Below are 15,703 nucleotides of genomic sequence, written 5' to 3' on the forward strand. Positions count from 1 at the left end.
CCATGCCAACCGAAATGGAATACGAGAGAGAGAGAGAGAGAAGAGAGAGAGAGAGAGAGAGAGAAGGGGGGATTCAACATCTTGAAAACAACTGTGTGTGTGAGAGAGCTATTGCTCTAATCCTCTTATTATATAGTTCAATGGTACTAGAATAAAAGCAGTTTGGTTCCAACACGCAAGTGATAACCTTTATTTAGCTTCAATCTTAAAATGTCAATCAGCATGGAATGGCTTCATAAGAACACTATTTCGAATGCTGGTAGCGAGGGAACATAAAAGCAGAATAAATCAGTACAACACACACACACACACCATCGGGGCTGGCGATAATAGAGCAGTACCTTCCTGGTCTCATAAAACTTTTTGTACAAGTGAATGTTGGCTCCATTCACAGCTGGGTTGACTGGTGAGCGACAGGCTGGGGTCAAACCTTAGACCTTGCGATTGTGAACCCAGTGCTCTACCAATAAGCTACGACAACAGCACACATATATATTATATGTAAACATATAAACAAACATATATACATAATAATCAAATACACATATGTTTGTATATAATATTCATGTTAGGTTGTCGTACCTTAATGATAAAGCAATACGTACACATTTGTAAGTTCTAAGGTAAGTGTGTATGTATGTATGTATGTATGTATATATATATATATATATATATATATATATATATATATATATATTATATATATATATATATATATATTTGTGTGTGCGTGTGTGTGTAATAAAAAAAAATATTAGTTATCAGATTCATGACTCAAAAGCTAAAATCAATGATCAGTAAGTATATATATATATATATATATCATATATATATATATATATATATATATATATATAAACTAAACGTTTCCAAATCACAGAAATGGAAAGCTACCGATACCGCAAACCTCATTAGATTTCACGTGCCCAACACCCCTTTAAAAATGAACACACATTACGAAACGCAGTACCAGAAAATCATACGCCTTCGGGATCCTCTGAAGGGAAACATTCGCCTGGAGAAGAAACACAATACGCCCTTGGCCAAAAAGCTTTCCCTGATCAACACGGACGGAGGAAAGGGGGATGTCCTATCGTCTTTCCTACAGGACTTGGGGTCTGTTTAACTTCGTGTTGACTGTTGGCTGTATCACCAAGGGGCGCGCCTCTTTATAAAGGAATTCTACAGGGCTAAATGATCAATACCTAAATCTTAACAATTTGAAGATAACTAAATAAAAAAAAAATATAGAATTTTTTTTTTTTTCGGTTTCTTTAACATTACTGCAACGTAAATCTAATCAAATCATTCCTGGGCTGTACATAAAACCAAACAAAACTGTAAATATGTACCTGGCCTATCTATTACTTCCGTCTTGGAGTCGCTTCAACTACGTTTTCAAATTACCGCTAACCTTATTTTACATGCATTACTTTGGTTAGCAATGCTCTCAAGAGAATCTTATTTCTTGTTGTTAATAAACTAGCCTTATGATAGCATGGTGTCTTGCAGAAGCCGAATGAATAGGCAACCCAATACCTTCATGTAGCCCAAATCAATTGAAAAAAAAAAACTCGGAAGGCTTAAGTTATTAGTCATGGAAAACAGAATGGGAAATAGAATTCTAAAGTTCATTTATCTGCCGCCAACAATTTCTCCAAGGTCGCTGGTTTTTTTTTTTTTTTTTTTTTTTCAAATAAGTATGAAAATGAACAAACACTAAAGTCAAGTCTCCTTCGAAGAATTGTGGAAAAATCTGAGTTCACCTGTGCTTCCACATTTAATTAACCTACTCCTTTCACAACGACAAATTTATTTCCACCTCACAATGTATGATTGTTTGTTTGTTTGTATGGTTGGTGTTTTTACGTTGCGTGGAACCATTGGTTATTCAGCAACGGGTCTGTCCTTGACACTTCTGAATGGCCTTTCTATCTCAGATTTCTCAAAACATAAAACAACTATATAATTATGATAAAAAAATACGTGATCAAAATAACCAGAAAACGAGTATTGCTAGAGTGGCCATGGGCACAATAAAAAAACTGTAACGCATAAAGAGATTCCTGATATAAAAAAAAAATAAATAAATAAACTTGACAGTATCAGCATCATTCTATAAACATACGAAGACACGACTCCAACTGTAAGAAGAAAAATCATGGATGCATCAAGGAGCTCTATGGCCAATCTACTCATAATGAGAGAGAGAGAGAGAGAGAGAGAGAGAGAGAGAGAGAGAGAGAGAGAGCTCCACGTACTTGTTGCTATGGGAGGAAGACGCAAGAAAACCTGCAGTCAATGTAGTAATTAAAGTGAAGGTGCCTGATGATTTACATGTAAATGAGTGTCTGTGTGTGTGTGTGTCTGAAAACCCTCCAAGACGTTAACGGATCTCGTCTCTCATTATCAGGTCCGCTATTAATGGCCCCTTCCCGATGGCTGTAAACTAATAACGCCAGCCCTGTTATCCAATATTCCCAAGCCCTAATAATGCCTCGACCTCGTATTTATTGATAATAATCAGTCCCCTGGGTTATCTTTATTAGAAAAGAAAAGGTCTCGTGTATAAAGCGGTGTTATTAGCTTCCCCCTAATGTGTTTACAAGCTAGTAATAGAGCCATTACAAACACAGCAGTATAATAGTTTGGCAAAACTTGGCCAGAAGTGTAATCGCAGTTATATTAACCAATAGATTCATTACGCAATAAATTTGACGTCCTTTCTTGGACTCATACCCAAAACTTTTATTTTTTTATTGAGAGTACGTTTCCTTAATTTCACATATGGGCATAAATCGTTTTTCTATCCCTTTACTTCCTATCTTTGAATCTTTCGTAAGAGAAATTCAGAATCTAAAAAAATCCGAAAATCGAAGGAAACAGCTGAGAAAACGTAAATACATACAGAGAGAGAGAGAGAGAGAGAGAGAGAGAGAGATAAGAATTCTAGCTCTCCCCCCTACAGTTTGGAATGGAAACATCAACTAATCAGTAAGTAATTTGCAATCATAATCGTCGTAATCATGGCTCCTTCGCTCCGTCAACAAACTTGTGAGACGGTGACTTTTTGATCCCCGTCCGCATAAATGCATTAACATAATCCCCAAAAGAACGAAATGAGTTTTTTTTTTTTCTTTCTTTTTTTTCTTTTTTTTTCTTTTTTTTTAATGAAGACATTCCTTGGGCATCCCCCTTCAAATGATTAACTTTTGGTCCACAACATTGAAAAATAACAATATTTGTCGTTACTGGTAACGCGACCAATATCAATTCAAGCTGAACCAAAGTTTCTTCTTCTGGCAGTTGACATTGCATTTCTATGCTTTCTGTCTGTCTGTCTGTCTGTCTGTCTGTCTGTCTGTCTGTCTGTCTGTCTGTCTGTCTGTTTCCTGTCTGCTGTCTGTCTGTCTTCTGTCTGTTCTGTCTGTCTGTCTGTCTGTCTGTCTGTATATATATATATATATATATATATATATATATATATATATATATATATATATATATATATATATACACACACACACATATATATATACAATATATATATGTATATATTTATGTATGTGTGTGTGTGTGTAAATAAATTCTGTTAACACAGAATATGCCTCAAGTATAAAGGACCTACTAAAACACTCTGGTTTAAAGCTGTGGACTATAGTGGACTATATTTCGGTGGAGTTTACTTCCACCACAATGAAGAGTCCACCGAAATATAGTCCTGGGCTTTAGACCAGAGTGTTTTAATGGGCCTTTTATACTTAAGATATATACAGACACACACACACACATATATATCATAATACATTATACATATATATATATATATATATATATATATATATATATATATATATATATATATATATATATATATATATATAACCAAAAGTTAACAAGAATTTAAAAAAGAAATATCCTAAACCACGTATCAAAAAGTAGGTAAGAAACAATTACGAAACCTTGAAGCAAAGGTAAAAATGGAGGAGCAGTAGTAAAACAGCAATAGAACATTTCTTAAACGTACACCAAGCAACAAATATATTATTCCTTTCAAGCCAATTTAGCATTCCATAATGGGGATTGGGCGATCGCAAATCTAATTTAGGGCCCCGAGGAGAAGCAGCGCGGAAATATCGTGGGGGGATAACGTTAAACAGAATCATTTTCCCTTTTTAATATTGGTTTCCCCGAAGAACAATCCAATTACGCGTATTTCACGATTCTTTACGCCAGGTTTGGTCGTGGGGAATAAACTCGATTATAACTGATGGAAAATTTCTTTACGCGATCGGTGTAACAGCTACCTTGGATTAATGTGTCACATTGCATTACGCAATCGCGAAAATTTGCAATAATTTATGTCTCATATTGACCTGTAATACAGAAAATGCTAGATAACATGCATTTTGCCGTGTGAATTACTGCACTCGTAAATAGCAGCATAATTAATAATATATATTAATCTGTTATGCAGAAAGTAATTAGACAAATACAAAGTAGTGTATTACATAACTGCAAACCATTAATATGAAACACTGACTTTTATATTTGAGTGTATTACGATTCTTTCCACAAGGTTTGGTCAAGGGAACAAATATTATATAAATTATGGAAAATTTCTTTACCTGCACCACAATTTACGCACAAAATTACATAATAATTGTGCACAATTTATGTACAAAATTACATTATAACTGCGCTCAATTTATGCACAAAATTATAATATAATTGTGCGCAATTTATGTACATAATTACATTATAATTGTACACAATTTATGCACAAAATTACATTATAATTGTGCGCAATTTATGTACAAAATTAAATATAAATGTGTACAATTTATGTACAAAATTACATTATAATTGTGCTCTTGGTAAACATTTACACTCGATTTATATTTGTTGCTATAAATCATGTCATTTTTATTAAAAGTAATAACAAGGGAGTCGAGTATTGATAAAAAGAACATTAATTACATTTATTGCGACGTTTTTACATAAACAAGAGCCAGTTTCTTACTACAGCGAGTAAAATCTACAGATTCAATGGTTATGGAATTACCAAGCTCAGACAGAATACCATTCTATTTTTTATAGTTTACCAAGTCTCAAGAAGACTAGTATATTTTTTGTTACAATTCTAATTAAAATACGTAAACACTCCTTCAAGTCAACACAAAAACTTCAAGATAATTGAAAGTCTGTGCTATTATTATTGCTATTATTATTATTCAAAAGATGAACCCTATTCATACGGAACAATCCTACAGGGGCCACTGATTTGAAATTCGAGCCTCTAAAGAATATAGTGTTCATTTGAAAGAAGTAACAGAAGGTTATAGGAAATACAAAAAGAAGAGATCAGTTATTAGAAAAGAAAGAAAATAAAGAAAAGTAAGAAAAAATGAATAAGCAAAGAAAGAAAATATAGAAAAATTAAGTAATTAAGTTGTAATTAAGTTGGTCAGCTTTGCTTAATCTGTTATGTTCATCGGAAACGAATATGAAAATTGGCACAAGTGAACTATCCAGCACAAAGAAAATCCAGGAATCCTTCTGAACTATCCTTCAAGAGGCCATCCTACTTGTGCGACCACGGAAGAAAGGAACTTGGCAGTCGAAACTCCCACAGTCAGCCCCTCATCTATATGCTGTAAATGCGCTGATGACGTCCCCGTCTGTGTCGAGGAATGTGGATGACATCCACGATCTTAAAGGACGACTGATGGTCTCCTGCGCTTCGAATTTCACGGCCGGGATGAATACAGAGAGGAGCTTCTGGCGGCGGTCGAGACGTCCGGGTCTTGAGTACAAGAAAGCGTTCTTCGCCTCCCCCCCCTCTCCCCCGCCCTTAATTCTTAATGCGTGCAACTGGATACCTCCTCGGTTACACAGCAGAAATTCTAGGGCGGGAGTTTTTGGAATTTATGAAGACCTGACGTTGGAGGAATGACGTCGTACTTCGTTACGATAGTTTAGGCGCTGTTTGTAATTCTAAACAGACATGACTGAAATTCATGAAGCTACGCAACTTAATTACACGAATATGTTCTCTTATCCAGAACCGAATCTGTTCCAACCAAAATCTAATCTCTTAGACTTAAGGAGAAGGAAACAAGATTGTTATTACATGGAAAGTAATATACCTGGTGATATAACACGAGCCGACCTACGGGTATAAAGGAGTGAAAATTCGAGTCCATACAGATGAATACATGAACTGACACACACACACGCACACAACACAAACACACACACACACACACACACACACACAGGCACACACACACACATATATATTATATAAAAAAATATGTATATATATATATATATATATATATATATATATATATATATATATATATGTGTGTGTGTGTGTGTGTGTGTGTGTGTAACTGAAAACTGTCGCTCATTCTATGAAAACGTGCCTTCAGAAACGACTAAAACAAATGAGCGTACATGCACATAGCAGCACTACGGCTTTCAAGCAATTAACAGGCAACCATCACTGTTATTTAGAAAAATAAAACTTCAACACATGTAACAGCGTCCAACACTCCGTAACCATGTTATCCACTGAAACACTGAAAATAAAGAGGAAAAAACTCCCATGTTTACAAGCTACTAATTCACTCTTACCCCAATTTACCAAACGCAACCCAAATGGAATGAGAATCGTATTTTCCTTCGCAATACCGAAGTCAAAACGTTTACCACCTTCGTCGAAGCTATTTACAGCTCCGTCGAGATGCCCTTTCTTATTGCAACCTCCCAGCAACGAGGGGAAAGTACAAATAAGTTAGAATATATATCTTGGCTTACGGAACGAACGTGGGCTTTACCCTTTCCATTTTTACAAAAGTAAAATACGAAAATACAATAGCAGTAAGGAAATTATTAGCATTATTACTAAACTGTAAGGAAATTATTAGCATTATTACTAAACAGTAAGGAAATTATTAGCATTATTACTGAACAGTAAGGAAATCATTAGCAATACTACTAAACAGTACAGAAATCATTAGCATTATTACTGAACAGTTGGGAAATTATTAGCATTATTACTGAACAGTAAGGAAATTATTAGCATTATTACTAAAAAGTAAGGAAATTAGTAGCATTATTACTTATCTGCTTTATTAAAATATTTTACAATAATTGTTCTACATTTACAAAGCTGCTGCAATTACGAAAAGAACAATAAAAAAAACTATTGTATCTCTTCCAACAAATCAAGAATTGCACATAAAAAATGGGACTTATATATCCTAATTGTTATTATCCACAGTACACTAACAATAGAACAAAGAGAAAACGCACTGCAGGAATAACAATAACAAGAAAAAAAAAGGCAAGGCACCGACCAAGCCCTTTCCAGTTCATTTCAGAAAACATGAAGGCCATTGCGCTCTCCAAGGAGGAGGAGGAGGAGGAGGAGGAGGAGGAAGAGAAATACCCGGATGGCGCTTGTACGCCGTTTTTTAGGGTAAACTCAATTTCAGGTGCCAAGGCCAGCCGCCTTCTGGAGTAGCATGCTTGATGATATAGATTTCCTAAAAGCCCTTGGAGGCCATCCCTAGTCTCTTACGGTTAATCAAAAGTGCTCTCTCTCTCTCTCTCTCTCTCTCTCTCTCTCTCTCTTCTCTCTCTCTGGTGAGATCAGCAAAAACAGCCTTTTCAGCACAAAGGAAAGTATCACGATTATTATTACTGCAGGCTAAACAGACATATAAAGAACATGATTGTTGAAGATGTATTGGTAAAAAAAACAAAAAAAACACGTAAATCAAGCTTAATGAAACTACCATTTCCTTCTTCAAAGGGAATGGAATACACACACACACACACACACACACACACACACACACACACACACACAAGCATAAATAGCACCAGGTTCAATTTATAGGTCAGGCCTCATTTTTCCGATAAAAAAAATCTGCCCATTAAAGGATTATCTTCGACTACCAGGGGTTGGGGAGGAGGGGGTTGGGGGGACGGTATAGGTCACTTGACATCCGTCACCCACTCGCATACATCACTCTTATGACACATCCATTGTTGTCTTGGTGTTCACTGTAACTAATTGTGGATATGACATTAATTAACACCCTTTCAATTATTCAAGGGCTTTCAATGTCGTTGCTTTTATCGTATTCTACTGTTGTTGAAAGCCACGCTATGTTCATCCCTACAGCAGTGTATTACAATTGCATAGTTACTGTCATGGAAACGTGAGGCTTCTCTCTGTTCTTGGGAAAGTTCCTCCAAACCACTTTCCCCACGCTCTGCCAACATGGAATCAGAGGAATTTGTTTCTGGTGATTGGAAATTAATTTCTCGATGTAATGTGGTTCGGATACCACAACAAGCTGTAGGTACCCAGTTGGCTCCTAGTCACGTAAAAATATCTAATTCTTCGGGTGATTCTTAGGAGACCTGTTAATCAACTCAGTGGTCTGGTTAAACTAAGGGATAATTATCTTTTTTTTTTTTTTTTACACCAACGGTACAACCGTCAGCAGAAGTTTTACCTCCTAAGTTACTGCTCCCCGCAGAGGGTAAATGTCACCTGTGCGCTTCACCTGGTGCACTGTAGGCAGAACTAAAGGGTGTTTGCTGCAGCGTCACCTCAGCCCCTACCTACAGGCACTGTTGGCCTTTTGACCACAATTTCCGCTTCCTTTCTTCCATTTTGCTGGACAACACCTCTAACAGTTACATGTTGCAACTGTGGGGTTTTATCTCGCATCCACCTTTAGATCCTAATATTTCATTTCCTTTACTTTCTGCATCAATTTATCTTGCTGTTCAGCCACTCGAACTTCCTCTTTTCAGTGTCATTCTAGTAAGCAGAATCAGCATCCTTTACTCTTTTCATCTCTTTGTTATTATATTAGAGCTCCAAATCTTTTTTATTATTTTAAATCTGAGAGATGAATAAAAATACTTTTTTTAAGCATATGGCAGATAACGTAGTCTGAGAGAACATGATTTTTTACTTGATGTACCTTGACCTAGATTCTAATTAGAAACAAAAATGCGGAGATGTAAAGATAAAGATAATAAATGGATGAAACAGTTGCTTTTCTGTGTAGTTTAATCACGAAACCTGCTGTTACTTTCGTTACAAAACAACGGGAGACACTAGTAGTTTCCACTCTTTCTGCTGAGAAATTAATTAATGTTTCGTGTATATTTAGCGAACCTACAGATACTTCCACATTTTCTTTGTAACATATTTTATATCAATTTCGAGATGGTGACACTCCGAAACATTTAATTACCGTATATATTCCCTAATATAGCAGAACGTTTCATTAAAAAATTCTTCAAACTGAAAAAAAACAGAATCTCATATAAATATCAATTCTAAAACATTTATATGTGTATATGAAAATGAAAACTCTGTTCTTCGCCTCTGGTTCCCATAAAACCCAAAACATTGTCTAGTGGTTAGCAAATAACGAAAATACATCAAAATTGGTCATGGAATTTAAACTGGTGCTGCTTTCATATACTCGTAGTGTAACTTCCATTCAGAGTTCTGTATTTGAAGCAAAACGATAACTTATCTAGTTGTTGAAACTCGCTACTTTAAAATGAAAACATGAAGTGAATAAAACATCCTCAGAATAGATCATCATAGCTTTGCTTTCAACGTTGCCCAAGTTTAAACTTCATGTAGAATATCAATTTAACAATACAATTCAATAATTCTGACATAGAGGTTTTAACCACAATCTAAGTTTTCTTTCTCAGATTTTTTCCCTTCTCTTCTTATGTCATTTTATATTTTTACTTTTTTCTCCCTTCTCTTCTTATGTCATTTTATATTTTTACTTTTTTCTAAGATTCTGCAGAACAGGCACATTAATTTTCCCTCTGTAAAGGCATTTACATAAGCAACTGACCTCCTAGGTGCATGTCTTCTTTCACGAGACATATAGCCTCTGCATTTGCAAGCAGCGTTTTCGTTTCTCTAACATAATTCCCAGAACAAAATAGGGGTTATGAAGTCGTTTGTATGCTGCGTACATACATACGTACATTTAACCTATAGCAACAAGTCAACAACAGCAATAATAATGATAACAATAACAATATAAAAAAAAAGTTTAAAAAACGACATTCTGATTTAAAGCAGACACTATTGAAAGCACAACTTTTATAACAATAACAACAGCCACAAAATTGAAAAGAAATAATAATAATAATAATAATAATAATAATAATAATAATAATAATAAAAACGAAGTTCTGATTCAGAGCAGTCATTTGAAATATGCAAAACACTTTTATAACAATAACAACGGCAACAACAAAATGAAATATATACAAATAAAAAAATCAAGGAAAAAAATAAATAAAAAACTTGACATCGACAGACGCGACGGGAAAGACATATAGCATATCTCTGGAATCGTTGCAAATCTCATCACGAACTAAACTCGATAACAAACTAGGCCTGACGAGGAAACAAACTTTCGGCACATCAATTATTCCGAAGTTTGGAGATCAATATTCTCGAAACAGATACAACGGCAGTGCACAAATTGAGGTGCCGTACGATTTCCAGTTCTTAAAAAAATAAAAGGAAACAAATTTATTTCATATTTTTCTAAATTAATATGGATTTCCCTTTTGTCGTATGTAAATGCGTTTTTAGTGAGCGGGGACACGCGCCTTTCATTTCGTTGGTTTAATTGTTTTATTGTCTTTTTTTCTCTCTTATATTTTATTCTATATTTTTATTTCTTATTTCGTACTGGGTTTCGTTCTTTACTGAACCACCAGGGGTCGTAATATGCTTTTTTCCAACAAGAGCTACAACTAGAATAATAATAATAATAATAATAATAATAATAATAATAATAATAATAATAATAATAATAATAATAATAATAATAATAATAATAATAATTTGGAAGAAGACCTTCTTTTAAACAAATTCTCTGAATAAAATGGCAGAATTCAGCGAATTAATCTTATCTTTTCTAGCCAGAGATGATAATATATGAGATTGATTCGCTGAATTCTGCCATTTTATTCAGCATATCAATAATAATAATGATAACGAGAGCTACTTTTTCTTATTTGTAAATGAACCATTTTCGAAAATACTTTTTATACAAACAAACACTTAAAACAGTGGTTTCACTTTTGCCGATTAATCAGTTGCAATGAAAAATGCATACGGTTAAAAAATAATCAACAGTTTTTATCATTTATATCGTTCATTTTAACATATGGAATATAAATGAACAATATATCTTGGCGTCCCAAAAGATTACTAGAATTATTTGCTGATTATATAAGTAAGCCAATTTCCAAAAGTTAGTGACAGGTTGATTTGAATCATCCATCAAACTGCCATCATAAATGGCTGTGATATGTATCATAAATTCATATTTTATTCCATGCTTTTACCTCTTGCAAAGGTAATTCATTTACCGATGAGGAGAAAACGTAAAAGAAACCTGAAGGTGACATGTACGAGCTAGTGATTTTCAAATAAATTATTGTTGCAGTTTTTCATTTAAGCTACTGCTTTACCAATGACTGAACATCACATTTCTGGCAAATATAATAAGCTGGTTTAACATTTGCTAATTACACGCAATATATAGCTTCTCTAAATATTTATTAATGAAGCAAAACACTTTCTATTTGAGTGTAAATCTTGGTAAAATCTGTATTGACCACACGGTATACAATAAAATTAATGCACTAGATACACGTACAATTAATATACAAAAATATAACATGCCGTAATATATAATTTTTGTGCACAAGCCAACTACATAGTGAAATCACAAGAACAAAGTAATGAAAAATATAAATAAATTTTTAAACATACTGAAATAAAACCTCGCAATAGTATTAAATATATTCTATTATTTATAATATATACATATATACATATATATACTATATATATATATACACATCTATATATATATATTATGATATATATGAATACGCATTATTTATATTTTACTATTTTATACTGTGTATATAATATATAATATATATACACACGTATGTATGTAGCTGTAATAACTGTATTAACATAATATATAAATATGTATCTATATATATATGTGTGTGTGTATATATATATATATATATATATATATCTATATATATATATATACGCATAAACATAATGCTTAGCGAGCAAACCGTTTGGGAAATTGAGCAGTGCGCAGCACAAAATGATGCTGGGAGCCTTTGCAGCAAAGTTTTATGAAGCTCGTAAAGAAGCCGGGACTTATCTCGCGAGAAATTTTTATAGTGATGGAGAATCGGCCATCTTTTCCCCCTTCTCGTGCGCGTCTAAGCAACACGATAAGATTCACTCTGTAGATATTGTTAAAGGGGTCTCTATGTGCTCTCAGGCCTCGCTGCACGACAAATTTATAAAAGTATACTATAATTCACTAAATAAATAAATATATAAATATATGCATACATAGTATATATATTTGTATAATTTTTCAAAGCAGTCTTCCAACGACGCCACGTAAAAAAAACCCTTTGCCAATATGTCTGCAACTAATATATGGTCTCTCTCTCTCTCTCTCTCTTCTCTCTCTCGTCTCTCTCTCTTCTCTCTCATCTCCTCTCCTCTCTCTCTGTCTCTCTCATATATATATATATATATATATATATATATATATATATATATATATATATTTATATATATATATATATATATAAATTATTCGTGTATATATAAACACATATATACGGAGAGAGAGAGAGAGAGAGAGAGAGAGAGAGAGAGAGAGAGAGAGAGAGAGAGAGAGAGAGAGAGAGTGAGGTTTGTTTTTATTAGTTCATATATATAGAGACAATAACACAAACGCAAGATAAGCAGTCAAACACATGAGCGTTTATAATAATACATATCTATACATCTATACATATCTATACAGTCTCTTACCGTAGGTTTTCATCCAAGAACCATTACTCCCATCAAGCCAAACACTCCTCCCTCCACTCACCTGAAACAGAAAAGAAGAAAAAATCAAAAATCTTCATTTAAAACTTCTATTTATTCATGAGAAAGAGAAAGTAAGGATTTGCAAAATTGTCTGAGGTTTTCATTGTTCGCCCTTTAAAGAAAAAAAAAAATCGGAAAAACATTACCATGACGTAATTTGTAGTCCCCTATTTATTTATTAAAAGGCAAATATTGGCGAAAACATTATACTCTCCTACGCATTCCCCTTTATGCACTGATCACGGAAAAATCTGCACACCAATGATAGCAAGTCTGGAAGCCTCGTATACTGTAAATGGAGGAAAAATCGTGAAATTAAGTTTTTACATTCAATTTCTTTCCCAAATGTGACAGGTTACGATAAAGCATTCACGTAACATGTCAAATGACACGGCAGCCGTGTTCTGGACAAGGTTAGTCAACAAGGCAGATTAATAAGCAGTCAGAAATTGAAAAAGGTAATTTACGCTTGTTTAACAGTGAAAGAATAACTCCTTTCCACCTACAGAAAAGCAAATCCGGTAAAAAAAAATTGCTTTGAGGTAGAGAAGAATCTATTTCAGTCTGAAAAACAGAAGAGACGGACAAATAATGAATTAAATTGAAAGGTCAATAAATATACGCAAAGGTAATTCTTTTCATTCTAGGAAATTAAAACGTCTCTAAATACGTGTATTCCGTGCATACCATTACCTTATTAATCATCTCAGTCAAGACATAAATCAGCTGGAAAATTTTTCACGAAAAAAATCGTTGGAAAAAAAAATGAATATGAAACGAAACATTCGGGTGGAAAAAATAGGTGGAAAAACATTGTTTCTATGCGCAGCAAGAAGACGAAAATAATGACTATTTTAATCGGACATGCGATGTCGTAATCACACTGGGGGTTGGGGGTGGAGGGAAGCCGGAACCTTCACGACGGCGGAGCTTGTCATATCAATTCACAATTACGGAAGGGTTCGCATCACCCGCATCATCGGTCAGATTAATTCCAGCGAACACGCCCCCTTCCCTCCCTCCTCCCCCTATCTTCCGCCCTCTCCCTCCTCTCCCCTCTCCGTCCCCTGGACGACGTCTTGCGGAATCCCTAATTGTCCTCAACGCGCCGTAATTACCTTTTCAGGCATACTGTAATTACCCTTAAATACTTAATAATAACCTCACAGGCAGACACTACATTTATTATCATTTGTGTGTGAACACGAACGCATTCAACAGCATATATATATATATATATATATATATATATATATATATATATATATATATATATATATATATATACATAGATAGATAGATAGATAGATAGAAAGAATATAAATATATATATATATGAATTTTGATCACATCACCGTGATTCACACACACGCATTAAGCTACAAATGTCCTTTCTAATATCCAATTCGCTCTAACTCGGAATTAACATATTGCCATATATGTTAACCGAAGGGAAATTTTTTAGTTGATAATAATTTCGTCCTCTCGTGGATTCAAACCAGCGGACAGAGGAGAAATCAGGAGTTCCGTGACGTTACCTCATTTGTTGGCCGAGTCAGTGACTTCACTGAAGTCCTGATCTCTCTTCTGTCCGGTGATTCGAATCCACGCGAGGACGAAATAATTATCAACTAAAAATTCCCCTTCGGTTAACATACATACATGCAATTATATTAATTCCGAGGTAGAGCGAATTGCATATTAGAAAGGACATTTGTAGCTTAATGCGTATATATGCATCACGGTGATGTGATCAGAATTCATATATAATATATATTTATATTATTTCTATCTATCTATCTATCTATCTATCTACTTCTATCTAATATATATATATTATATATATATACACTATATACACACACACATATATATATATATAATATATATATATTTATATAGTGTGTAGCTATGTATATATATATATATATATATATATATATGTGTGTAGTATATATATATATTTATATATATATATATATATATATATATCTATATATAGTAATATATATATATAATATATATCTAATAATAAAAAATAAGTTAGTTGAATTATGTGCATCTATAACGTATTTTCATTCGGGGAATCATTCTACAAGCAAAAATTCGGGTGTAGTATGGGTGGGTAGTCCTTTAAGTCCCGTTTTAGCCAATCTGTACATGGAATACTTTGAAACTACAGTAATAAATGCAATAAAACCCAAAAACATGCTGTGGATGAGATACGTGGATGATATTCTAACATTTTGGGATAATAGGTGGGGTAATTTTAATGAATTCCTCTCAAAATTAAACGCATTAGTGCCCAGCATCAAATTTAAAGTTGAATGGGAAACAGACAACAAAATTCCTTTTCTTGATGTTTTAATAATCAGAGACACGACAGAATACAAATTTACCATATACAGAAAACCAACGTTCTCACTTTCATATATTCACTACTTTAGCTATCACGACATTACTATCAAGATAGGCGTAGCTAGCAACCTATTCTTAAGAGCCTTACGAATTTGTTCCCCAGATTTGCTGGAAAAAGAATTTGAACTAATTCGCAAGCAACTTTCATCTTTAAAGTATCCTGACCATTTAATTGAGAAAGCAATTCAAAAAGCAAACGTAATTTTCTACCGACCCCCTAAAGACAAGACCAGAGACACACCCAACAATAAAATAAAAATTCCTCACCTGGAG

General features: G+C 33.8%; 1 protein-coding gene across 1 annotated transcript in view; it reads left to right on the plus strand.

Moving 5' to 3' along the window:
• The first annotated feature begins 7,396 nt into the window (after window positions 1-7,396).
• The window catches only part of LOC135209361 (ABC transporter F family member 4-like), a 97,146-nt gene continuing 88,839 nt past the window's right edge, over window positions 7,397-15,703 (plus strand). Inside the window, exon 1 of the mRNA XM_064242061.1 lies at window positions 7,397-7,489. Within this exon, the coding sequence (XP_064098131.1) occupies window positions 7,397-7,489 (93 nt within the window). The remainder of the gene's footprint in view (window positions 7,490-15,703) is intronic.

This window comes from Macrobrachium nipponense, chromosome 11, assembly GCF_015104395.2.
Source record: "Macrobrachium nipponense isolate FS-2020 chromosome 11, ASM1510439v2, whole genome shotgun sequence".
Lineage (NCBI taxonomy): Eukaryota > Metazoa > Arthropoda > Malacostraca > Decapoda > Palaemonidae > Macrobrachium > Macrobrachium nipponense.